The sequence below is a fragment of the Centruroides sculpturatus genome, unplaced genomic scaffold (assembly GCF_000671375.1).
Source record: "Centruroides sculpturatus isolate CEXI.00-Female unplaced genomic scaffold, Cexi_2.0 scaffold1442, whole genome shotgun sequence".
NCBI lineage: Eukaryota > Metazoa > Arthropoda > Arachnida > Scorpiones > Buthidae > Centruroides > Centruroides sculpturatus.
Window position 1 is genome coordinate 135,198 of NW_019385810.1, and position 27,045 is coordinate 162,242.

The 27,045-nt window shown below is 33.8% G+C and overlaps 1 protein-coding gene across 1 annotated transcript in view; it reads left to right on the top strand.

The window, feature by feature from the left end:
* LOC111642263 (myotubularin-related protein 8-like) overlaps positions 1 to 27,045 on the top strand; it is a 101,336-nt gene that overhangs the window by 61,835 nt on the left and 12,456 nt on the right. Inside the window, exons 5-6 of the mRNA XM_023388585.1 lie at positions 16,843 to 17,000; positions 24,910 to 25,035. Coding sequence (XP_023244353.1) covers positions 16,843 to 17,000; positions 24,910 to 25,035 — 284 coding nt within the window. The remainder of the gene's footprint in view (positions 1 to 16,842; positions 17,001 to 24,909; positions 25,036 to 27,045) is intronic.

Here is a 27,045-nt window from a genome sequence, read left to right on the forward strand (position 1 = left end):
GATTTAATGGAAGAAAGTGAAATAAAGAGAAGATGGAAAGAATATACAGAACAACTTTATAAAGCAGATAATAATATAGAAGAAATAATTGAAGGAAGAAATTTTACTTTGGAACCATCAATTTTGAAGGAATAAGAAGGATAAAGAAGAATATTTTAATAATAAATGCAAAGAAGTCTAATTAAATAATGCAAAAGGACGTACAAGGGATCTCTTCAAAAAATGGATGGGCAATCAACCAAATTTCAATTGGGAAAGCAGCAGGAACTGACGGAATTCCAGTGGAACTGCTCAAAGCAGCTGGGGAGGAAGGAATTAGAATACTAACAAAGCTATGCCAACAAATATGGGAAAAGAAGGTTTGGCCAAAGGAGTGGAAGCAATCCATTTTTATACCAATCCCAAAAAATGGCAATGCAAGAGAATGTTCCAACTATAGAACAATCGCACTAATTCCCCATGCAAGTAAGATTCTGTTAAAAATAATACAGAAGAGAATTGAGCCATATTTAGAAAGAGAATTGCCACTGGAACAGGCTGGATTTAGAAAGGGAAGAGGAACTCGCGATCAAATTAGCAACATCAGATGGATTCTAGAAAAGGCAAAAGAGTACCAGAAGGACGCCTTCTTTTGTTTTATAGACTATAGTAAAGCCTTCGATTGTGTGGATCACTCCAAGTTATGGAAAGTACTCAGGAGCATGGGAATTCCTGAACACCTTATATCTTTATTGATGAGTCTTTACAATGAACAAGAAGCAAAAGTAAGAACTCTATACGGAGAAACTGAATGCTTTAAAATTGAGAAAGGGGTGCGACAAGGCTGCATTTTGTCTCCATATCTGTTTAACTTATATACTGAATATATCATGAGAATGGTTACTACAAATGAAGAGTCCATTGGTATCAAGATTGGAGGCGAAACTATTAATAATATAAGATATGCAGATGATACCACCCTTTTGACAGAAAGCAAAGCAGATTTAGAAAAAATTATCATAAGGGTAAAAGAAGAAAGTGCTAAATTTGGTTTGAAGCTAAATGTAAAGAAAACTAAAGTAATGTCAACTAAAGAGTTAAAAGATTTCATTGTGGATGGTGAAAGAATTGAAGTGGTAGAAAGTTACATACTTTTGGGCTCAAAGATAGAAAGGAATGGAAGTTGTGAAGGAGAAATCAGGAGGAGAATTAATCTTGGCAGAACAGCCATGGCAAATCTCACCAAGATAATGAAAGATAAAGACATTTCCATTCATACTAAGAAAAGAATTGTAGAAGCAATGGTTTTCCCTGTAACATTATATGGCTGTGAAAGCTGGACTCTAAGGAAAAAGGAAAGAAAAATGATAGATGCATTCGAATTATGGGTATGGAGAAGATTACTTAGAGTTCCATGGACAGAAAAGAAAACAAATATCTCAATTTTAGAAAAAATTAAGCCAAGCTTCTCCTTAGAGTCAAGAATCTTAAAACAAAAATTGACCTACTTTGGACGTGTGATGTGTAAAGAAGTTTCCCTAGAGAAGTCTATTATGTTGGGAAAAGTGGAAGGTAGGAGGAAGAGGGGAAGGCAACGGATAAGATGGATGGAAGAAATTGAGAAAGTCACAGAAATGAAGCTGGAGGAGCTACGAGAGACAACAAGGGACAGATCAAGATGGAGAAGACTTGTCCATGAAGTCACCAGGAGTCGAAGACGACTCGATGGAACTTAACAACAACAATTGGATGTAGTCTCTTCTCTTAAAAAACATCTGAGGTAATTCTTATCATGTTCCAAATTTTCAATTTGTCTAGTGAGTCTTACTTGGATTCCATGTCTATTTCTTCTGATTCTTTTTAACATGATATGGATGCTGTATATTCTATACATATATATGAAGTCACTTTAATCCAAAAATTTTTTGGTTGACAATCTCACAGCACTTCCAGTTATACAAATGCATTTCAAGTTGTTGTAAATTTACAACTCCTCCTCAGTGTGTTAAAAACAACAATAGTACAGTTAGGAACTCGACATTACTTACATTTACATTACTAGTTAAAAAAGTCAGAGACATTATACCCAAACATGCAGTATGGAAAATTGATGTGATATAGAAAACGTTTATGTATATTTATGGAAAACAAGGATATGAAAGTGAAAAACTTTGTTATTTCTCTATAATTACAGTAGAGCGTCAATTATCCGAATGCCAACTAACTGAAACGTTGGTTAACTGAAAGCGTTCCATTCAGACTATGTCATGCTGAATTGAATGTTTTTGATACTAGATTAACTTCTGAAGTATATTTTTTATTTTATTTTTTCAATATATTTATTTTGTTTGTACGAAATAAAGAAATAATTTTTAATGTTACAATAGCTATGATTATTATAATAAAAATTTTTGTTAGGCTTAACATTGATAAAAATTCAACATGAAGCGACACGCAACAGAGAAAAATATAAATATAATAAAAAATATATGTTTATATTTTTCTCTGTTGCGATGGGATATATTAATATACTATTATTGGGATATACTATATTAATAATGTATTTTTCCGTACATAATTGGTTATCCGAAAAATCGATTTTCCAAAAACCCCAGTCCCCAATTGATTCGGATAATCGACGCTCTACTGTAATTTAAATTTAAATCAAATCAATTGCAACATAATGTTTTGGAAAGTGGATAAAGTATTTGTTGTCCATCTTGATTGATTTTGTTATATTTCATCCAGGCAGAGTTGAGTCTCCATTTATATGAAGTGTTGGTTTTGGTTAGTGGTGACAAAACATTTTGCTTTTAATATATATATCCTAGCTGCAAGGACCCACTTCGCTGGGTTTTTATTTGTTCGTACATTTGTATGTAATATAGTTTTTTTATATATATAAAAGACTGTTTTTCTAAGCAATCTAGAATCTAGCTGCAAGGACCCGCTTTGCTGGGTTTTTATTTGTGGGCAAAAAGTAAATATAGTGAAGATTAAGATAATTACCTTATAGCCAATCTTACCCATTTTTACAGAATGCAAGAATTAGGTCCCCTGTTTCCAGACTAATTAGAGACCTGGTCCCGATTCTATTTCTGAACGTCTCCTGTTCACATCCAGTCAAACGAACTATTTTCAATGTTTCTGGAACATTTACAATCGTTCTATAATTGAACCAATATTCGAATTTTATGTTCGAATTAAATTCAAACATTTTAAAAATCGAAATAGAAAACCACTTTCAACTACTTTCAGCCCCATATCTCGCGCACCCTTATAGCTATCGAGATGCAACCACCATGGTGCACAAATGGAGACTTGGGGCTACTACCACATACAAACACCATTCATTGTGCGATGTGTAGTTTTGGTGGAAAAATGAAATATAGGGACACTCACGTCCATATATATATTATATATATATATAGATAATGGATATATAAATATTATATTGCATTTGTAGGCATTTTTATGCATGAAATGTTGCTAAAAAGGTAAAAAAATAGGATTTGTAATGGATTAATCCATTTTATATTGTTTCTTATGGAAAAATTTGTTTTGGTTTGAGAATAAATCAGTTTTCAAACAACTTTTAAAAACAAATTAAGTTTGTAAACTGAGATTCAACTGTACATTAGTTTATAAAGTTAAACCAAATAGAGTGAACAATAGCATTTTACTTTATTGATCGGCAAATTCATTTGCCTTTGCTCAGAGCATGTTTTTTTACCAGTGAGTTTGTATGATTGCATTTGGCAGCTATACTATCATATTGTCACAACTCTGTACATTTGTAGTTGCACTTTTTGGAATTTAAGATCAAGTCTAGACAAGTTATATTTTGAACAATGAATCTCAATATCTTCCTTACCTCAGTTAGTTTTTTAATTATTTATTGCCCATAATGTCTCATAAAAAATCAAATGTGTGACAGTACTTTACAATAAAAAATAAAGATGAAGCCAAATGTTTAACTTGCCATAGGACATTGAAAAGTACTGATGGTTCAACATCTGGTTTGAAGACATGTGTAAGTAAAGTTCATAACATTGATTGTGAAGGTGAAGTCAGTAATGTTATCAAGAATAAGCATACTTTGGAGTCGATTTTGATTAAAAAATCTATTGCTGATGAAACTGCATAAATGATATGCAATAATGATTTAATCAAAAAACACTCAACCATTTTGTCCAATCAGGCTGAAAAGGTTTGTTTTGATTAAATTCAGTTGCTGGAAAAAGGGGGCAAGGTGTATTTAGTATCTTTTTTATATATCTTTTAAAATATGTAAGTCTTAATATGATATTTTTATTTATAAGATGCCTTTTGATATTTCATAATTTAAAAAAAAAAATACTGAAAACTGTAGATATTTACCAGTAATAAAGATCTTAGTAATGTTGAAACACTATGACAGTCTGCTAGGAGAGATGGGCCTCACTCGAAGGTATAGCCCATGAAAAGAAACGGAAATGAGAAGAAAAGTTTGTGAGAAATTAGGGCGAAGGGGAAATTTAGATAGATAGAAAAGGTAAGACAGGAGCAGCTCCCTTGCGGGGACCATAAATATGTATTTCTTTTATTTTCAATACAAATTTCATTTATACAACTATATTCAAAATTTACATTGTAGACGTTACATAAAAAGCCAAATCTGATGATTTTGACAATTTTAGGTAAAGAAATATTATACAGTGAGAAAACCGTAAGAAGTTAACAAATGCGTACATTGTATACAAAGCAAAATAATTCGTTGAAAAAAAAAAATATACTGAATTAATACTGTCTTAATATTAATATTTACAGTTACAGTGCATTGCAGTTTACAACTAAATATTTTTGACAAGTATATGTATTTTTGTTATATTGCTAATTAATTTTGAAATAGGAAACAAAATAGAATTATTATATTATTAACAGGTAGCAGTGTTAACAGAGTTTAACAATTTAATTTTACCCGACATTTGAAATAGTTATTCAATACTGCATGTAAGAAGCTTATGATAATATTATTTGTAATAACAATATATAAAAGAGATATGCATAAAATATAATAGTACATTATAATTGACACCCGACATTAGTAAAATTAAAATGATTCTAATCTAGGATTTTTATATCCTGTACGAATTTTTTTAATGCTTTGTGTATCTTCTTGTTTTCTGTAAGGATTTTTAGTTCACATGGCCAAAGTTCATTTTCCGACAGGATGACTGAAATAAGATCGTTTCGCTGTCTTGAGTAGTTGGAACAAAAGTATATGATATGCTCTGGGTCTTCTGTTGCATTTTTAGAGCAAGGGCAAAGTCCGTCAGTTTTATTTAAGAACCTTTTAAGGTAACTACGAAAATTGCCATGACCCGTGTACAGCTGGGTCATATTAAAGGAAACGTTTAAGTGTGATAGGTTTTGGCGGTGCTGCACATTAGGCAAAAACTTAAAAGTGAGCCTGCCATTCGGGCAAGTTTCCCACCTGGTCTGCCAACTCTTAAGGGTGTGCGCTCTCATTTGATTAGTCAGCCAAACTAGTGGAACTGAGCTGAAAGAGTAGTTCGGACATCTTACCGGGGCGGTGCGTGCTAACAAATCAGCTCTCTCGTTACCTTTGTTGCCTGAGTGCCCTTTCACCCATGCTAAAGTTATGTTGTACTTTTGTTGTAGCTGATTGACAAGGTCTATGCTTTTGTAGATCGTCGGGTAGTTTCCGTTGAGTTTTATTAGTTGCTGCAGAGCTGTTTTGCTATCAGTAAAGATGGTTATTGCATTTGTTTTGTATTTCCACGCGTTTTGCTGAATCCACTTAAGTGCTTTTAGTATTGCCCAAGATTCTGATTGATTTACCGTGCAATGTGTCTTCAGTTTGTATTGGGCTTGATATAGGTGCGTTCCATTAAAATCCACAGTTATGGAAGAACCTACGCCGTTTTCGGACTTGGAACCATCTGTGTAAATACATATACCATGAGGGGTATCTATCTCTTGTAGATTAATATGGTTCTCAATAGAGAACTTGGGGTGAAATGCGTGCGGTTGGGAGGTATAGTCCAAGTTATGCTTTTGAATGTAGTCTGCTATGTCAGAGGCTGTGTTGCTGATGCTAAGTCCTTTTATGTTGTTATTAAACTCTTCTCTGTTTATTTTCTTTGTGGCGAGTTTTGTTTGGTTGTATTTCCAGTACTTCTCCTTTACTAGCAGGTCTATAGGAATGAGGTTAGTTATTGCTAAAAGAGCCTCTGTGGGAGCCGTTTTATAAGATTTCGCTATTGATATTGCTGCAAGCCTTTGGGCTGAGAGAATCTTTCTTTTTATATATAATTTTTCAACAGAGGTACCCCATATTTCAGCTCCATATAGAAGTATTGGTTTTATGACCGCTAAGTACAACAGTCTCGAGGATTCACTATTGTAGCCCCAGCGGTTCCTAGCTATGGTTGCAAGAGAGTGCATGGTAGTGACTACTTTGTTGTAGGTTTCATGTATATGGTCCCTCCAGGTAAGTCTGTTATCCAAATAAACTCCTAGATACTTTACTGTTTTACTAATATGTATTTTTATTCCATCCATTCTAATAGTTGGTTTTTTCTTTAGAGGGGTCTTTCTTGGAAATACTATACATGTACATTTGTTGTAATTTATTTTGAGTTTCCTTTCTTTACTCCACTCAGAGATTTTCTGAAGTGTTTTGTTAACTCTGGCTTGCAATATTTCTTGATTTATGTGGGAACTGACTAGTATGGTGTCATCAGCGTATCCTTGCAATTTAATATTATACTCCATAGGGAAGGTAGATTTGAGTTCAAGTAGACTATTGTACATCAGATTCCACAAGAAGGGGCCGGAATGTGATCCTTGCGGACACCCCCTCGTGATAACCCTGTTCATGTAGTTGTTGTTGTTGGTTTTGATAATGATCTGTCTATTGCTGAGGTAGCTTTTGTATAAGTTAAAGATGTTTCTGGGGCATCCTATGTTTTTGAGTGCATAAAGGATAGCAGGCCACCACGCATGGTCAAATGCGCCCCTATAATCTATACTCACCATCATAGTGTGTTCACCATTAGATTTAGCTTTTTGAATGTATTTTGTTATCGAATCCAGTGCCATTATAGTATTTTTGCCCTTTCTAAACCCGAATTGGTTTTCATTGATCTTATTTTCTTTTTCACATCTGTATCTTACTCTGTTTATCATAAGGGCATCGAGGATTTTTCCGATTACTGGCAATAGTGATATTGGACGATAATCTGTCGAGCTTGTAGGTTGATTGCTCTTTGGAAGTAATTTGACAGAGGCTTGTTTCCAAATTGGAGGAAAAAGACCCAATTGCAAACACTTATTATAAATTAGTAGAAATGTCGTTGGAATGGCTTTAAATGCCATTTTCGCCATCTTGGGAGAAATGTTATCGGGGCCTGGGGCTTTCTTGATTTTAATTCGGTCAAACTCCCTTGCAATTTCCTGAGCAGTGAACGGTTCTTCATCTAATGTTGATTGAGTAATGCTGCTTTGTTGACGCATGTTCCTTTGAAAGTCGTTATCTTCTTCTGGGTTGTCCATTGGAAATAAATCATTAATTATTTGTGAGTAAGTATCCTGTATAGCATGGCCAGGGTTTTGAATGTTAGATGATAAATTATCAGGTATTTTCGTGTTCCTAAATTTGCCCCTTGCTATATAGTAAGGTATAGACCACGGTTTGGAGTTGCCTAGATCTGTGCAGAATTGCCTCCATGAGTTCGTACGAGTTTTAATTAGCTCAGTTTTATAACTTTTAAAAAGGGTGAGATATTCCTGTCTATATATTTCCCTTTGATGTTGATCCCTCTCTCTCCGAAATCTGTTCCTGGCTTTCCGTAGTATTTTCCTTTGCTTCGCAAGTTCTTGGTTCCACCATGGAGCAGAAACCTTTGTTGCTCGTACCTTTGTGGCAGCCTGATACGCAATGTGGATGGTATTCTGAAGTTCCTTTATTACCCTGTTCAGTTCTGTTTCTTCGGTGATGTTAATTATGGGGTCACAGACCCAGTTATCCTTAATGATATCTTGAAATTTTTCCCAATTTGTTCTCTGAACTATTTGAATATTTTCTTTAATGCTATTAATGCTAATACTACTTTTTATATAACTATGATCGCTGGCGGAGTGTTCTTCCAGCGTGCGACAGGTAATTTGGTAACGAGTGAGATGCTGATTTGCTAAGCAGAGATCAATCCAACTTTCGCCGGTAGAAGATAAGTAAGTTGGATAAGTACTAGAATTTATGGAAATAAGGCTTAGTTCGTTCATCAGTTCTGTGACCTTGTACCCCCTCGGATCCTCATAGGGACTATACCAGAGAGGAGATTTTGCGTTGAAATCTCCTGCAGTAAGTATTGGGTACATATGAAGCTGCCTAATAACCGTTTGTAAACTATCCAGGGAATTTGTGATGTCTTCCGATGGAGCGCAATAAAATGAAATTATTATTATTGGAGAGCCGTTAATATTAATAAGAGCAGTGGTAAAGTATTCGTTGCTGTAAGTTGTAAGAAATTGAGCATCTATGCTATTGTTCAGAATCACAAAACCAGTTAGTGGGTTGTCTTGGTTGTTGGAGTAGGAAAGAATGTTCTTATTGCCAAAGAGTGCTATTTTTTTGTTAAAACAATACGGTTCTTGTATTATCATAATATCAGCTTGGTGATCATTGGCCACTTGTAACGCTTCAGTAGTTGCTGCCTTTGATTTCTGCAAATTTATCTGTATCAGAGTAATGTTGTGTTTGTTTCTAGTATCCATAATTTGTTAGTTTTATCTGTTGTTCCTTTAGTTTTTTCAGTAGAGGACATTGCTGGGCAAAAGCGTTATGGTTCGTTGGTTTCCTCCTGTTTGGTGGTAGATTTTTATTTGACTCCTTACAATTAGTACAACAAGGTGGTTGTTCCGGGTGCGAACATTCCTTGTATTCGTGGTCTTTTGAACAATGGCTGCATTTCTGATTCATTGGGCACTCCCTTGCTATGTGGTTAAAACCACAGCAATTAAAACAGCGTGTGATATATATATAATCATCTGTACGTATATTTGCCCAGGATAAAGCCACATTCTTTATTTTAATTAGTTGTCTTCTTATAGCTGGAGAGGTAGACAACACTACATGTCGGCAATTTTCCCGGACGTTTCCTTTTGTTATTGTAGTGCTTATCCTTGTTGTGGTTACAAATTCTTCCTTGGAAATAGATGTTAATGTGGTATTCTGGTCATATATTTTTTCAACAATTTCATTCTCTTCAACGCAATACGGAACATTTAACAAAATTATCCTAGGCTTACGGCCCTCTGAAACTTTAACATTTATTTTTTCCTTAACTTCTGGTAGTTCTTGTATTGCTTGGCTAAGTGCTTCTGCCTCCTTACGGCTTCCAGTACGGAAACATATCCCGTCTCCCTTGACTTTTTTAATTGCTGTCACTTTTATTCGTAATCGTTCAGGTTTAATTTTATTTGTTATATCAGCAAAAATATCTTCCATGTTTACGTTGTTGCTCCCTTCCAGCTTGGGGTAAACTATTATAGCGTTACTACTTCCACTGCCTTCGCTTTTTATTTTATCATTTATAGATTTATTTATTGCTTTGGTCGCTGTACTCTGTGCTGGGTATTGTAAACTATTAGCCCGTACTACTTCAGAATAGAGAGGAGCTGCTTCATTTTCTTGTAAATCCTGAGAAATTGAAAGTTTGGGTTTGATTGCTATAGCCTTCAATTGCTGGAGCATGCCATACATTTGGTTAATCCCAGCAAACATTTGTGTCACTCTTTCTTTTATTTCATTTCGTTGAGGAACAGTTATGTTTTTTTTTTACGTCTTTGGAAGCAGGTATAAAATTCGTTGCATATGTTGGCTCGACTCCTTAAGTAGGCTACCTTCTAACGAACTAACTACTTCCGCTTCCGTTGTGCTCTTTGTCGAGGTACTTGAATTTGATTGATTATCAACATCAGCCAGAGGTTCTAAAATCAGTTGCGGATCAACCATATCAGACGCCATTGATAACACAAGCTATACAAAACCTATACTAAACCTAAAACCTTAACTTAAAGTTTATTCAAACCAAACAAAAGTCCGAAGAAAACCAATCTATAAGCTATTCTAACCAGAATGAAACCAGTAATACTAAAACTTATAAACACCCGAATAATTTAAATTTAAATTTAAAATTTTGAAACTTTAAATAGCATTTATAATAAAATAAAATAATATTAATAATTTATCCTTACTAACTTCAAACGATTATAATTTTATATTGCCTAAATGTAAATTTTAAAAGCCAAATGTATAAAATTACTAATATATGTTTTTTATAATAAAAAACAGCCGTTAAAACCAAAAGAAACCGTTACAAATCCGTTAAAAACACAATTACAACGACCGGAAGAAACCCATTAGAAAGACAATAACAACGACCGTTAGACTTTGAAACAAACAAAGAAAATCCAGAGCGTTAAGTTCCAAGAACCTAAATAGAAAATTATTAAAACTAGACTATAACCGTTAAAATTTAAACAAATAGCACTAAATATTGAAATTATGACCAGTAATGTAACCTCAAATAAAGAATATAAGCTAACACTCCATACAATTAAAACCCCCCGCTAAACGAACCGAATATTACCTAATTTAATAATCCATAACTCCCCCCTAATAAAATATAGCATAACCATTCCAATATAAAACCAACCGTGATTCGAATCCGCTTTCCAACGATGTATCAAACAATACAATCCGACCAATATATCCAGTATAAACCTCAACGAAATAATGAGCGCTGAGTAGTACGTCTTGACCCTTCGACGACCAAGTTCACTGCTTTTCAAAACACTATGACAAACCCCTAAAAGTACTTCAGCATTTTGATGCAACACTTGTGTTTCGTGTTATTTGGGCAGTTAATTCCTCTCAGTTATCTCTGTGGCATACATCTTTCTCTTCAAGTAGCCCTAGAGAAAGAGTTCCAATACAGTAATACCCCGAACTTACGTGATAGGTGGGACCGAGTGATAGCCACGTAAGTCGAATTCGCGTAAGTCGGGGTATAATTTTGCAATTTGTGTAAAATCCAAGTCGGATGTATGTAAGCTAATAAATGTTCTCGTTAATCTTATCTCGTTTTTTGATTCATTCACGGTTACAAGAAATCACCACATAGAGTCTCTCAAGTCTCCGTAGATATAACAAACACAGAAATAAATAGCACAAAATAAATTGTAGCTATGTGTCGATTCCGCGCTACACGTCTGAACATGTAAGCTGAACAATAGTGTGGGGGGGGAGTGAGTAATCAAAAGTTGTATGGCGCGCAAACAAAAGATGAATCGACGAGATTTGAAAATCGCATAACTCCGGGTTTGCGTAAGTCCGGGTAGTGTAAGTCGAGGTATTACTGTATATCTAACCATGCATTTGTACCATAGTAATCATGGAACATTTTTACTTAATTTACTTTACAGATCCCATAGTTTAATTTTTGCAAATATCCTTTCCAAACTCTGTATTATAAAGTAAAGAATGGATGACAAAGTTGGCAGAAATTTTATGTATCTAGAATGATTCAAAACTCAGGATACAAACTTTTAGGGAAGATGGAGAACATAAAAAAAACCATATTCACATAGGAATGTATGATCAGAAATTCCATCCTAATGTGTTACAGGGCTTGTTCAGTGATGCAATTGGACAATTTGGTCTTCTTCTTTTGAAATACTGACTTCATGCACAGAACATGCATCGTTTTACAAATGCTAAAATGGCAGATATGCACTTTATGTATGATGCAGCTGATGTTAATAGATGACATGATGCTGATTGTATTGTGCATCATTTATTGTCTTTTCATTACTGTATCTTAGTATATACTCCAGAACAGTTTCTCAACCTTTTTCTCATTGTGGACTGAAAAAATTGTGGATAATTTTAAGTGAACAAGTATTTAAGCAACTATGAATTATGCTTATATGTGCTTATGTAGCATTACTGTACACACGTACATCTGATTACACTGATCTAGAGTTACATACAATAACTCTAGATCAGTGTTTCTCAAACTTTTTGTTCATGTGATCCAATATCTTTTGTTTGCAATGGTTCCATTACCCAAAATGTTATTCAAAATAGAAAAGAGAAATTAATCTCATACACACATTATATGAGCCGTTTATTTTGAAAGTGGGGCAAGTCCATTTTTGAAAAAAATGGAGATAATGGTAGTTATAGATAAAACTTGTTATGATCTTTTTATGCATAAACAATTTATAGTAAAAAAAAATTCAGATTCTAGTATTTGGGAGATGGAAGTTTTAGCTCTTAACAGTATTGAAAATATGTTTATTTTGAAAGTGGTGCAAGTCCATCTTAGATTGAAATTATTTTTGACCGCACATATTACAGCAAAATTTAGCTCCGGTTGCTGTATGGTGAAGCAATGTGGCCGTTTGACATCATGTCTGAAATCTAAGGTGTTTCTGTCTATCTATCTTTGATATTGAAAGTCGGTGGTTGTACAATATTTCATAAATAACAAAAAGTATATTTTAATTTTGTGTTTCGATAATAATAGGTTTACTTCCAACACCGAGAAATATAAGCGGAATATGTATGTATTGAATCAAGGTTTCCACAATTTTCATAATGATGAAGTTAGTGTGTATGTTTGGGATGAAACTATAGCATCCCGAGGAGCACAAGAAGTAGCATCTTGCTGTTTGAAGCACTTACAGACTGTGACAACCCAAAAACACATTATAGCTAGTGACATGTGCACTGGCCAAAATAGAAACATAAAGTTGGCCTTAATGTGGATAAAAATTGTTCAGTCTGGTGACAATGAAATGAATATCATTGATCACAAATTTTTATTTTCAGGACATTCATTTTTACCGAACGATCGTGATTTTCGAGTGGTAGAAATGGCAATCCAGAAAGCCAGTTCCTTGTATATTCCCCGGGATTACTATAAACTAATACGAAATTGTCGAAAACATAATAAATTTTTAGTACATGAAATGAAACGCGAAAATTTTTTTCAACCCAACCTTCGGGGAAAGCAGTTTTAAAAAGAAACAAAAATACCGATGGAGAAACCGTGAATTGGTTAAATATATGCTGAATCAGATTTACAAGGGATGCACCATACAAAATGTTCTACAAAACTTCGATAGAACGAGATGCTGAATTTAAAATTATCGATTTGTCACCACAACAAGGAAGACCAACTAATTTCGGAAATATAAAGTTATCTTTTCTGTATGAAAAAAGGAGATCTATTACATCTGTAAAATACAAGGACATGGTGGATTTATTACCATATATACCTCCCGTTCATCATGAATATTTTAAAATGTTAAATTCTGAATAAAATTCATTTAATTATACCTACGTATAAACTGAAAATTTATAATTTCATTGAAATTCTTAATAAAACTGATTTTTTATGTTATATTTTCTACTAGAATATTCTTTGTTTTGTTTCACTTTTTATCAAATGAATAAATATTTATAAAAATTTGAATAGTATTTTGTTATTATTATTAAAAAAAGGCTGATGCAACTGGAAGAAATTCCCAATTAAATGAACGATTACAATAATTCATTAATTTTGAAAGTGAGGCAAGTCCATTTAGTTATAATGAAACTCTTACTTTTTTTAGTCAGCACTGTAAACACTATTGGATTATAAACTTACATTATCTGGTACCACAAAATATTAAAAATATATCTATTAATACTTACCAATATTTTTAAATTTATTGAAATGCAAACCTTTAAATATCTCGCAATAACAAAAATTGGACTTGCCCCATTTTCAAAATAAACCGCTCATATAATCTTAATTTTATTACTAAGTGACAATAATAACTATAAGAAAAAGTTGTTAAGTTTTCAGTACTTAACAGATGTGTGTATTGTTCTTAGTTCTTAGAGAGTACTTCAGTAATACAAGTGTTACAAGTATTTCTGTGAAAGATGGTATCATTTCATGACTCGTTAAGATTTTAACATGACCCAATATTGGGTTGTGATTCATAGTTTGAGAAACACTGCTCTAGATTACTATTTAAATGTCACCTGTAATTAACTACACTGGTGTCAGTATGGTCAAATATATTTTCCTGTGGATTGGTGAATTTTTTCAGACTGACAATTGAAAAACACTGCTCTAGAACATTATGATGATGATTCTGATCATACATTCCTATGTGAATATAGTTTTTTTTTCATTTTGTACTCTGCCTCCCCATAAAAGTTTGTACCCAGAGTTTTGAATTACTGTGTGTGTGTGTCAGGTGGCCAAGCCTTGTCATAATAGGAGTCATATATCACTTATCACAAGACCTCATTGTCTATTGGAACAGTGTTATATACACCTGTCCCTCTTTTTGTATGGTGTATTTTTATGCGATTTGAAGTAATGTGGTTGACAAAAGCAAACTAATCCTCTTTTTTATGCAATTGATGTTTTTTTCATCCAGGAAGAAACAGTTTATATGAAAATTTTTAAATTTAACTTTTTGTTAAATTTGTGTTATTGTTAAAAAAATCACTCTTTTTGTTTAAAGATTGGTTTTAAAGTTAAATGAACTTTTGATTTGGAAACACACAGCTTTTTTAAGCACAGTACAATACTGTGTGTATATAATACTATATGTTGATTTTGTTTCCTATGCTACCTTGTGTTTATTATATTTGTGTACAAATACAGTGGGTGATCAGTTAACGAACATAATCCATTCCAAGACTTTGTTTGCTATCCGAATTGTTTGTTAACCAATTATCAATTTACCATAGGTTTCTATGGGAATTTGATTAATTCGTTCTGGAGACCCCCAAAAATTAAAAAATATATACTTTCTTATTACGTTTATTCATATGTAACAATAAAAATACATATATACACAGTCTTGCATTTTTATTAGTCATGTTTTTTCCGTTTGTGGGGGTTAAAGAATCTGACCAATGTCGATTGCTTCTCTGTCTTCTTCATGATTTTTCAGAAGTAATTAATAGCATTGTAATTGTAGAGATCCCTAGGCCTATTAACCTCAACCTGGTTTGGATGCCATTTTAAGGCCGTTATTCTGACATCATCCCACTTCTTCAAAAGATCTTTAATAGCAAATATTGTCATAAATCTGCATTTTCAGAAGAAAATGTAAAAGAATCATTTCTGTCAGAAATATTATAAGGGCTGGAATTACAAGGGAGTATTTCAAAGTTCGGGGAAATACTATCCGATCAGTATATACTGGGTAGAACGTCAATGTCGATGTCTCCCGCACTCCAAAAAGTTTCCAATTGTTGCCTGAAGACAAAGGAAGACCAATCGGTATTTGTTATTTTACGTCGCTGCTTCTTGTGTTTGTTCAGTGAAGTGTTCGTTATCCAAACATGTGCTCATTGTCTGATCATAAAAGTCTTTCGCAAAAGTGTTCGTTATCCGATTTGTTCATTAACCAATCTGTTCGTTAACTGATCACCCACTGTAATGCTAATGATAAATGATTTTAAAATAAAAGAGCTTGTGTTTCTATCTATCTATAATTAGTTTATGGTGTCTGATGTCACTTTCCAATCTCCAGAAATCCTCTCCATCTCTATCCATATACCATTCCTCTTTAATCCTTTTTTCACTACATGCTAACTTCACTCCATCATACCAAGTTTGTCTGGTACTCCTTCAATCCCATTAGGTCTTTGATTCTCTCATTAGTTATTCTTTCATTTTTTGATATTCTGCACAATCTTCTCAATGCATCCATTTCAATCGTTGTTACTTTTCTCTTCCCCAGTCATTCTCCATGGCTCTGCCCCATATAACAGAATGCTTTTAACAATAGCATTATATATACTTTTTTTCTTGATCTTGTTATTTCTTCACTCCACCATATTCCATTTAATCTTTTAAGTGCTCTCTTACCTTGTGCTAATCTTGTATTAATTGTGTTTCTTTTGTAAATTTCTTATTTTTTCATTCCATTGAAGTTATGGATTCTAATAATCGTCGATGATTATATCGTTAGTTTATAGATGCTGGAAGAGGAGATCAGACCGAAGGTCTGGGTAATGTAATTGGCAACGCATCTGCATGGTAAGCAGGAGTTGCGGATTTGAGTCCCGCTTCGGGCCAATTCTTTTCTTCCAGTAATCTTAAATTATTATTTAAATTATTTAATTAATTTATAATTATTAAATTTATCAAGAGATTGCACCTAACGCCTAACTCTAATGCCAAATTGTCTATTAAATTAAAGTATTATAGCCATTCCTAACCCGACAATATTCGGCTTTGGTTGATGGATAGCTTTAATCGTATTGGGTATAGTAAAGATGTTTGATTAGTTGTGGATTCTATCAAGCACTTTTCTTAAGGATGTGTATTTTTTTTTATGCACTATTCTTTGGAATGTAGGCACTGTACAAAAGGAGGAATGGATGTTTATATAAAATTTATGTTTATAAAAAAGTAATTATACTTACAGGTTGTACAGGAGCTATAATGGTCTAGAAGAGTCACATAGGGCTTTCAAGCTGCAGTTTGGCCATTGTGTGTGTGTGTGATCATCAAAAACTATAAATAACAATTTAAATTGAAAATATGTAAATTGTTACATATAGTTTTTGGTGATCTTGACGACAGCAGTTTTTGTTTGTAATATTAGTCATGTGGCAAATTTTACTAATTTTTTATCATTAGTTTTACTTTTAGCAATAGTTAATGATTTTAATTCAGGAATAATTTTGAAGTATTTTTAATTACGATTCTACTGAAATAAAATATATTACAATTAAATATTTTAATGCAATTCATTTTTCTCTGTTTACAGTGAATATAGAAGATTTGTATTGTTTTCATTATACTGCATCAAATGAAGATTTTCCAAAATCAGCCGGTTGGGATAAGTTTGATTTACAAGCAGAATTTTCTAGAATGGGTTTACCTAATGAACATTGGCATTTAACAAGTATTAATAAGGATTATGATGTAAGATATTTTGTGTGTTTAGTAAATTAATAATTAATGAAATGTATAACATTTTAACCAAATATCTTATTCAGCTCCTTAAATAATAAATCATCCAACACCTGATGCTGAGAAAAACATTTCTATAAATCAGGGCTGTGGAGTCGCGTAAAAATCTACTGACTCTAACTTTTCCTTATCATTTGACTCCGACTCCGACCAGGGGCAGACTTGTTACCAAAAGAAACCTGGAAATTCTGATGTCATCACGTGACCTCAGAATAAAAGATTCAATAAATAGAGTTCTAATAAAGAAAGAGCATAGAAACTTTTTATTCCAAAGCTAAAAGACTTCTCTAAGTAATATATAAATATGTATTCGATAATTTTTACTTTTCCAGCTGTTATATATAACAGAGGGAAAGTGTAGCGCTTGGTAAAAAATGACCCCTCCCAAATTTTTACATTTTTGGACTTGGGACACCTTGAAATTTCGAGATATGCAAAAGATTCAAGGTTTTTTCTGTATGTGTGGATGTTAAACTGTGTGTGGGGGGCATGATTTTGTTCATCATGTTTGAAGCCTAATAATTTCTGTGATCAGAGTGGTCAGATGAGGACACAGGAGTTAGTTATTAAGCGTGAAAGTGGTTGAACTAAATCATGTCCCCATATACATTCTCACATCTTAGGCAAAAACATCTTAACGGGTTTGTAGAAATGGGCTGGCAGAATTACATTTTAATAAAACATAAAATTCATCTGGATACGAGTCCAAGTTTACTTGCAATGTCTAATCACCAGGAACAACTATTTCCATTGCAGAGACAACCTTTCTTTAGAGGCTATGCCTCTGCACGAATACCTGTGGACATTTTAAACTGTTTTACATATTCGTGCGGAGGCATAGCCTCTAAAGAAAGGTTGTCTCTGCAATGGAAATAGTTGTTCCTGGTGATTAGACATGGCAAGTAAACTTGGACTCGTATCCAGATGAATTTTATGTTTTATCTTAACGGGTTTTATTGTACTATTATAAAATGGCAAAAAAACTTACTTTGAGGGTAGAGACGAGTTTTATTTTTTTTCTTAATTTTGAATGCTAATAACGAGTAAAATATTCATTAAGAGAGATGACACACAACCACTTTCATGTCTTTACCCTGTCAACCTATAATTAAGAACCAAGATTTAATATTATTAATGCCCTTTTATACGCAAGCTACAGTGCCACATTTCGTTTCTTAAATTTTACCCATTCTGAGATATTGTTTAATATCTCAGAACAGAAAATAAAGAAATTAAACAAATTAGACGCCAATGCACACACGCACACGAATTTTTCCCCTTTATTGAGTTTTTTGAGGGGTTTGGGAGGTTTCCAAATGTGTAGATTTGAAAAAAAGAACTTGGAGGGTCAAATTTGACACAGTTTCAATACTTTTCCATTTTATATACGTAACAAGTTGGTAAGTAAAAAGGAGTCGGAGTCGGCAGATTTTTTGACTACCCCGACTCCGGCTAAAACACCAAAACTCCATGACTCTGACTCCACAGCCCTGCTGTAAATAAACATTAACGTTTTTGACCTAATATGATAGGCCATCTTCAGATGCACGTATTCTCGAACATATTTAACTTAATATTTAAACATCAGAACGTTTGAATACTTTTACATTTAAATCAAAATACTGGATAAAATAGCAAATAAATAATAAAATCAAATATAGTAAATGAACTAATACAATAACAATGTAAATAATGTATTAAAATAAAATAAAATAAATACACAAAAAATGCCATTAGGTATAAGGGCAGGTGTGGGCTAAGAATTTTTGCATTTTATTTTTTCTTTTATGTAGAACTTCCATGTGGAAGCTAGTCCCCCTGCATCCCTGGAGTTAATACAACCATCTTTTAATTTACTTGTATATATTTCAATTTTTTCTTTGTGCATTGCCAATAATGGAGAATGCATAGTCCTGAGGATAGTCACTTCATTCCATTTAACCACAGAGTCCTCTGCTTGTGCCATACAGGATAATACTGTGTTGCAGTGCCCTTTGTTAATATTGTATTTGTGCTCTTTAAGTCTGGTAGCCAAATTCCTTCTTGTGTCCCCAATATAATCCTTTTAAATTCCTAATTAATGATTTTTAAATGGAATTTTATATGCGCCTGCTTTTTCTTCTTTTTTAATCATGTCTTTATCATTTCTTAAAATACTGCATATATTAGGCGCTCTCTTATCATTTTTGAATGTTTTCTGTTGCTACTTGTTTCATGATGTTCTTGATGTTTCGATTATATGTGAACTTGGAGATTTTAAATCAATTTGCTTGTGTTCTTATTACATTGTCTCCTTCATCTCTTTTAATTAGCCCTTCCATTGTACTTTTTTTATATCCCAAGTTTGAAGCTGTTTCTTTAATTCTATTAAGTTCTTTGATTCTATCCAGCACATTAGAGCAATGTGAATACGCTCTTCTGATGAGTGCTCAAAAGGCGGACAGTTTGTATCTGTAGAAGTCGTTCAAGTTAGCCAGAATGCATAGTGGACTGTGTGTTAAATAGAAGGATAGGAAGCCTGAGATGCATTGAATTTAAGCTTGACAAGAGGTTGATGATAGAAGAGGAAATTATCTCAGGGTGCAGTGAAAATGTGAAGGATCTTTATCTATGACAGGAAATGATAGAATATGACATAAAGGTGAAGAGAAAATACATGATGACGAAAAAGGTCTTCCCAAACTGATGAAGGAAGAGTGGAAAAGTCTTTGAGAGAAATAAAGGTTGGTAATGAGGCTGTTGGAGCAGACATGATACTAGTGGAATTCCTGAAATGTCTGGAAGAAAGAGAAATGTTCCTTGTTACGTTGCTCTCGCTGTGTAACAAGATATATGAAATGAATGGCCAAAAGACTTAAGACTCAATAATGATCCCCTTAGAAAAAAAACAGGTGCTACCGGTGGTGATGTTCAGCGGGTTTGCACAGGTTTGGCTGAACCCGTTGTTAACATTTTTAAAGTTTTCCGAACCTTGTTAAACACACATAATGTTTCTCAGTGGTTTTGTTTCTTTTAAAAAATATATTAAAATATATGTATTATACTCTGTAACACTACTAAACTAGAGCCTTATACCCTGTTCACCTTGGTGCGACTGCCCTCGACCATTTCAATCTTGACTGAAACAAGATTCAATTGCGATCGACTCGAGAGTTTTTGAAACTAGATCCAGTCATAAGAGAGATCCCACAATCCCACGCGCGCAAGAAAATACAAGATGGCTGTGGAACACATATTGTAATAAAATATGTACAAAATAAACCATTTTGAACACTCTTCTTTATTATTTATCAAAAAGAATATAGTTCTGGTATAAACAATGTTAAATTTTAACTGACTTAATTTTGTGAACGCATCTTTTATATTTATATGGGTATCTTAAGGTCAGGTTTTGTGCTAATGTTGCTAATGCACCGTTTGAGCGGAAAAAAAATTGTTAAGGAAAAATTTTCTGTTAGCAAACCCTTTGTTAAATATTTTGAATATCACCACTGGGTGCTATGAAATGTGAAGACTTTAGGACAGTAAGTTTAATTTCAAATGCAGTAAATACAAGAATGATTAATAAAAGACTGGAAGGTAGGATAGATGAATTTCTTACAGAAAAACAATTTGGTTTTAGAAGAGGCAGAGGAATGAGGGACATTGGGATTAGTAAGAATGATTGGTGAAAGACTCTTAGAAAAGGACAAAGTATTTTGCATGCGCTTTAATGATTTAGAGAAAGCTGGAATAAACTTATGACAATGCTAAAAGAAAGAAAATTGGTACAAAATTTATATAGAGAACAATATGTAATTATGAGAATAAAGGGGAAAGAATCTTAGAGTGAAGATTGGCAGAGGGGTCAGGCAAGGTGGTTGCCTCTCATCTACCTTGTTTAATTTGTATATGGAAAGGATGATAGGTGAAGCTGAAATGATGTGGGAAGGAGTGAATATTGGAGGAAGAAAAATTAAGTTATGGTATGGATATGATATGGCAACACTAGCTGAAGCCCAAGATTTGAAAGAAGCAGTGAACAAGCTTGAGGAAATCTGCAAAAAAATATGACATGAAAATAAATGCACAAAAACAAAGATATTAAGTATAGGAGGAAAGGAAGACAGCTGGTAATTGAAGGGGGGAGAGTGGAGCGGACTTTGTTTTAGGTATCTCTGCAGCATTCTCACAGCAGACTGGAGATGTGAGAAAGAAGTTTGAATGAGAATTGGAATTTCTAGACAAATATTCATGAAAATGAGAACAATAATTTGTGGGACTTTGCTTTTTGGGTTTTTTTTTCAATTCCAGATCCAAAGTGTTTTTTATGGAATGTACTCTTGTACAGAGCAGAGACTTTGACTTTTCTTCTACTTTTCTCAGTAGAAGAAAAGAAACTGGAGACATTCAGGATGTGGATAAGGTGGAAAATGCTCAAAATTAAATGGACAGGTAAAGTATGCATTGAAGAAGTCATCAGAAGAATTAATGAGGAAAGAAGCTTGCTAAAAACAACACAGAAAAGAAAGGCCAATTGGATAGGATACGTACTCAGAGATAATGAATGGTTCAATGAAGACAATTATAGAAGGATCAATAGAAGGGGAAGGAGGAGGAAGATGCTGAACGATTTAAAGGATGGCATTGGATACAAGAAAATGAGGACCTTTGTGTGGAATAGAGAAAACTGGATATAGATGTGGATATAGCTCAAGAACCTTAATGATTGTCAAGCAGAGAACCAATGATAGTGATAAAAGTCTATTCTTTTATATTAAAATTTTTTCAAATACTAACAAAAGATATAAAAAAAACTATAATAGCAATTTAGAGTTGTTATATTTAAATCAATTTTTAAATAATCAGTGTTGAATGCTACAAGTGACATCAACAAAATAAATTTCAGAAAGTTAAATATAAACTTTGTGATGGTATATAAGTTTAGGACTTAATTTTTTCCAGAACAGTAATGTATATAAAAATGCATTGAAAAATGCATTGGCTGATATGCTAATTAAGTAATAGCAACTGTTGCCTATTTATTTGTAGTGTGTGGTTAATGTATATTCAGAAACTCCTGAATATTTTTTCAGAGCAATCTTGCAATTCTGTTTATTTTGTGAGATTCAAATTTGAACAGAAGATTGCAATTAAATTTTGTTTTAAAACTGGTCTTTCTTATACAGAAACTCTATAATTGGTACAAAAGTCATTTGATAATGAGGATCTGAACCAGTCTAATGTCTTCAGGTGATATTTGCGTTATCAGCACAAAACCTTTCTCACTAATTTCTAGCCTTATTAACTGGAGTACAAACGTTTTCAGCCATCTTAATAGGCCTTCCTCGGGTACACTGTGGAGCGTCGGTTAGAAGAAGTTTAAATGCTGCCAATGTTTACCCAGGTATCGTCTTACCAGTGACGTCATTGTCGGTGATAGGTATACGACACCGAGGGCGAAAATACATACTTTTGGTAAAGAAGGGAGGTGTGCAGATAGGATACTTGCTAAAGTTGGGGAAAAAGATTTTAGAGTAAGCGCGCTACGTACAGGAGATGCACAATCACAACAGGGGGTTAGTGGGGAGTGACGTCATAGTTGAGGCCGTAAATATTCAACGCTACAGTAAGAAGAGGCGTGCGAACGACCGTGGATGGGAAGGGGGTTACGATTAGAAGGTAGAATTGGAAATAAACACGACAAGTAAAAAAGCGCTAACGGTTGCACGCGGTGAGGGTGGGATGGTCTATTTATTTCAAGGGGTTGTCGAAGAATGATTTCCAAGCGGAGGAGAGAGAGGAGGAGAGCAATCCCTCAAAGACGGTTGTATCAACAGCAGAGATGCGGACTTGCTCTCCTCCGCTTGGAAATCATCCTTCGACAACCCCTTGAAATAAATAGACCATCCCACCCTCACCGCGTGCAACCGTTAGCGCTTTTTACTGGTCACGTTTATTTCCAATTCTACCTTCTAATCGTAACCCCCCTTTCCATCCACGGTCGTTCGCACGCCTCTTCTTACTGTAGCGTTGAATATTTACGGCCTCAACTATGACGTCACTCCCCACTAACCCCCTGTTGTGATTGTGCATCTCCTGTACGTAGCGCGCTTACTCTAAAATCTTTTTCCCCAACTTTAGCAAGTATCCTATCTGCACACCTCCCTTCTTTACCAAAAGTATGTATTTTCGCCCTCGGTGTCGTATACCTATCACCGACAATGACGTCACTGGTAAGACGATACCTGGGTAAACATTGGCAGCATTTAAACTTCTTCTAACTGACACTCCACAGTGTACCCGAGGAAGGCCTATTAAGAAGGCCGAAAACGTTTGTACTCCAGTTAATAAGGCTAGAAATTAGTGAGAAAGGTTTTGTGCTGATAATCTTAGAAATAGTTCTAGCTACATATGCATAGTAGTGATATTTGCGTTTTTGTGATCAAAGAAAATCAATAAATGATGACATGAAAAGTGAACATCTCATTCTGACTTTAACAAAAGAAAACATTCACACCATTGCAGAGTTGATGAAAAATGATTGTCAAATAACATCACAGATGATAACTGAGACTGAAAATTCCCAAACCTGTTGTTCATATTTTGAGGAAGTTGTGGGCTTATTTTGTCCTATGTCTTGTCAGCTAAACAAAGAGAAGTTCAAGTCATGTCTTGTCAGGACATCATTGTGATGGCAAATGCAGAGAAAAATTCCTTTGACAAATTATTACAGGAAGATGATGAGACTTGGTGTTTCACTTGTGATCCTGGAACCACATGAAAGCTTTCTGAATGGGTTGGTGAAGCATCTCTCACACCAAAGAAATTAAAATTTCAAAAGTCATGCATCAAAATTATGTTGATCTTTCTTTGTTTCTTTCTGATTTTATTTTACAATGGTTCACAAATAATATACACCAGAAGAGTGAATGCAGAGTATCATTAAGAAGTACTAGATTGTCTCCTGAAACATATTGAGCATATCATCCTGCCTCATTTGTCTTGAGATTTCACAATAATGTATCTGTTCACAAAGCTCCAAGAATACATCAAGTTTTGACAAAAATAATCCTCATCTCTATTACTCCCTTACTTGCCAGATTTGTTACTTCAAAACTATTTTATTTGTTAAAATTGGAACTTAAAGGACACAAATTTACAGATTTTCTAATTATCAAAAATACTGCAACCAACAAATTAAAGACAATCAGTAAAGAGAAATTTACTGTTGGTGTCTGAAAATCATAATGACCACCCTAAAGTGTACCACTAAATACATGCCAATAGTTTAATACACACGTTTCATTCAAAGTATATCTTTTGTGTGTTTTCATTTTTTTGTAATTTCAGTTCTCAAATTTATAGACAGTACTGTGTACATACTAGGAAAACAGTATTATGTATGTCAATGTTTTATCTTCTTTAATTATTATTAATTGGAAAATGTTAAATTTAAATGGAAGTTAAATGCAAAATTAGAGAATTGTTAATGTTTCAGTTTTTAATTATTGTTAATTATATTTATTATTGAATATTTTGTTTGCATGAAATAAATTATTTAATTTTACATTAGCCTATGTGATGAATTGGATGTGACTTTTAATTTTTTTAAAATGAAGAAAATTTAAGATGTAGATCATTCATATTTTATATTTACCTCATTATAAATTTATCTTAAATTAAATAATTTTCTATTATGTTTCTTTACTCAAATTTCAATGTAATTTTAAAGTATGTAAAAGTAAACATTAAATTTTAGCTTTTTTCATTGGTTTTAAATATTCAAATTCATTTAATATTTTTGAACTTTTGCCAGTGAATGAAAACAAAGCTTTAATTTATTTTATACCAGAAAATTTTTAATTAATTTCTTTTTCAGATTTGTGACACATATCCTAAATATTTATATGTTCCTGTGTTAGCATCTAAACCCACATTAGTGGGGAGCAGTCGTTTTCGTAGTCGAGGCAGATTACCAGTTCTTTCTTATTTGCACAAAAACATGGTAAGTTTTAATAAAATTTTTAAAATTTAAATTCATTTATGAATCTTAAAAATGACCTTAATAATAATAATAATAATAATAAGCATCAAACAGCTGGTTAGATCGGGGATGCCTCTTTGGGGAGACGGAAGGATTCATGATTGCCATACAGGATCAGGTCATAAATACTAAAAACTACAGAAAACACATACTCAAAGATACAACACTCACAAATGACACATGCAGAAAATGTCACATCATGCCAGAAACTATACAACACATCACTTCTGGTTGCAAGCTCTTGGCACAGACAGATTACTTACATAGACACAATCAAGTAGCAAATATAATACACCAAGAGCTTGCAAAGAAACACAAATTGGCAGACATCCACGAACCATACTACAAGTATATTCCACAGACAGTATTGGAAAATAACACGCACAAAATGTATTACGACAGAGCCATAATCACAGATAAAACAATTTACCACAACAGACCAGACATCACACTCATTGACAAACACAATAAAATCACATACATTATAGACATAGCCATTCCAAACACTCACAATGTACAAAACACATGCACTGAAAAAATTAGCAAGTACACAGAACTCGCCCAGGAAATCAGGCATCTGTGGAGGATGGATAGGGTGCTTATTGTACCTGTCGTTCTCTCCTGTACAGGTGTGATACCACACACGCTACACAAAAGCCTGGGAACATTACAATTGAGTAGAAATACATACATCACACTACAGAAGGCCACTATATTGAATACATGCCATATTGTTAGGAAATTCCTTAATACAGACACTGACACACACATTTAATTTTAGTTTTGTTTTGGTTGCTATGCCTTGACTCTGGTCCGGCATAGTACACAGCCACCGGTGTGTACCGAGTATAACCCACTAAACCCAACACATAATAATAATAATAATAATAACTCTCCCGTGGTCACCACCTGGTCATGGTGGGAGAGCCCAGTAATTTTACTGAACCATAGAGCAATGCATGCTGGAGCACAAGTTCCTGGTAGGGACACCCATGCCAGTAAGGTCTATGGAGAGAAATGAAGCTAAGAGTGACCATACCTACATTCTGTGGAGATATTTATCATGGTAGTAACCAGATCAAAGTGTGATACCGGCTCCGGACATCACCCGGGTTAACAAGGTCTGCGTTCGTGAGTTAGGCAGAGGCTCACGTTCGAAAAATAGGTCACAGTCTCCCTTGGTTACTGTGGCGAAAGCAGCACTTGCCCAAGCATCGCTATTGCAATGCCCTCAACAGATGTGAGGAATCAACCTAGCCTTGATGTTTTTCTGGAATGCATCCACAGACCACAAAGGCTGGAAAACCACACCAACAGATGAAATGGACATCAGAAATGAACGAGTTTATCATCCGTACGTACTACACAATCACAAGACTCGAAACAAACATGACAGCATACAGACAACTACACCATAGATTCACACAACAATATCCTCACCTCACTGTCACCGAACAAAGGGTTGTTGATCAAAAAGAACAATTATACACAACAACCTTATCCCACAAACAGCATTTGAACTTATCAAACAACAGGTTGCTGATCAACTACAATAATACCCCAAACTTACGCGATAAGTGGGACCGAGCGATAACCACGTAAGTCAGGGTATAATTTCACATATAAATACATACAAATAATTTTTAATTGGGGCCAGAGACTAAAGAAAACAATAATTTAGAAAAAAATGTTTAATAAAATCTTAGATAATACATATGTATAACAAATTATATTATTATACAATTTTTCACATTTACTTGATTATCACACCATAATTTTAGCATTGTTTCCATCTCAGCGATAATACCGTGACGTTTATGAATGATGCTTGAATTTAAAGATTGAGCATTTTTCACAGCTTCGAGAATTTTTTCTTTGCCTTTTATAATTGTTCTGACCGACAATTCCGGTAGATCAAACTTCTTTGCCAATTCACAAATTTTCATTTTTGTATCGAAGTCTTTAATAATG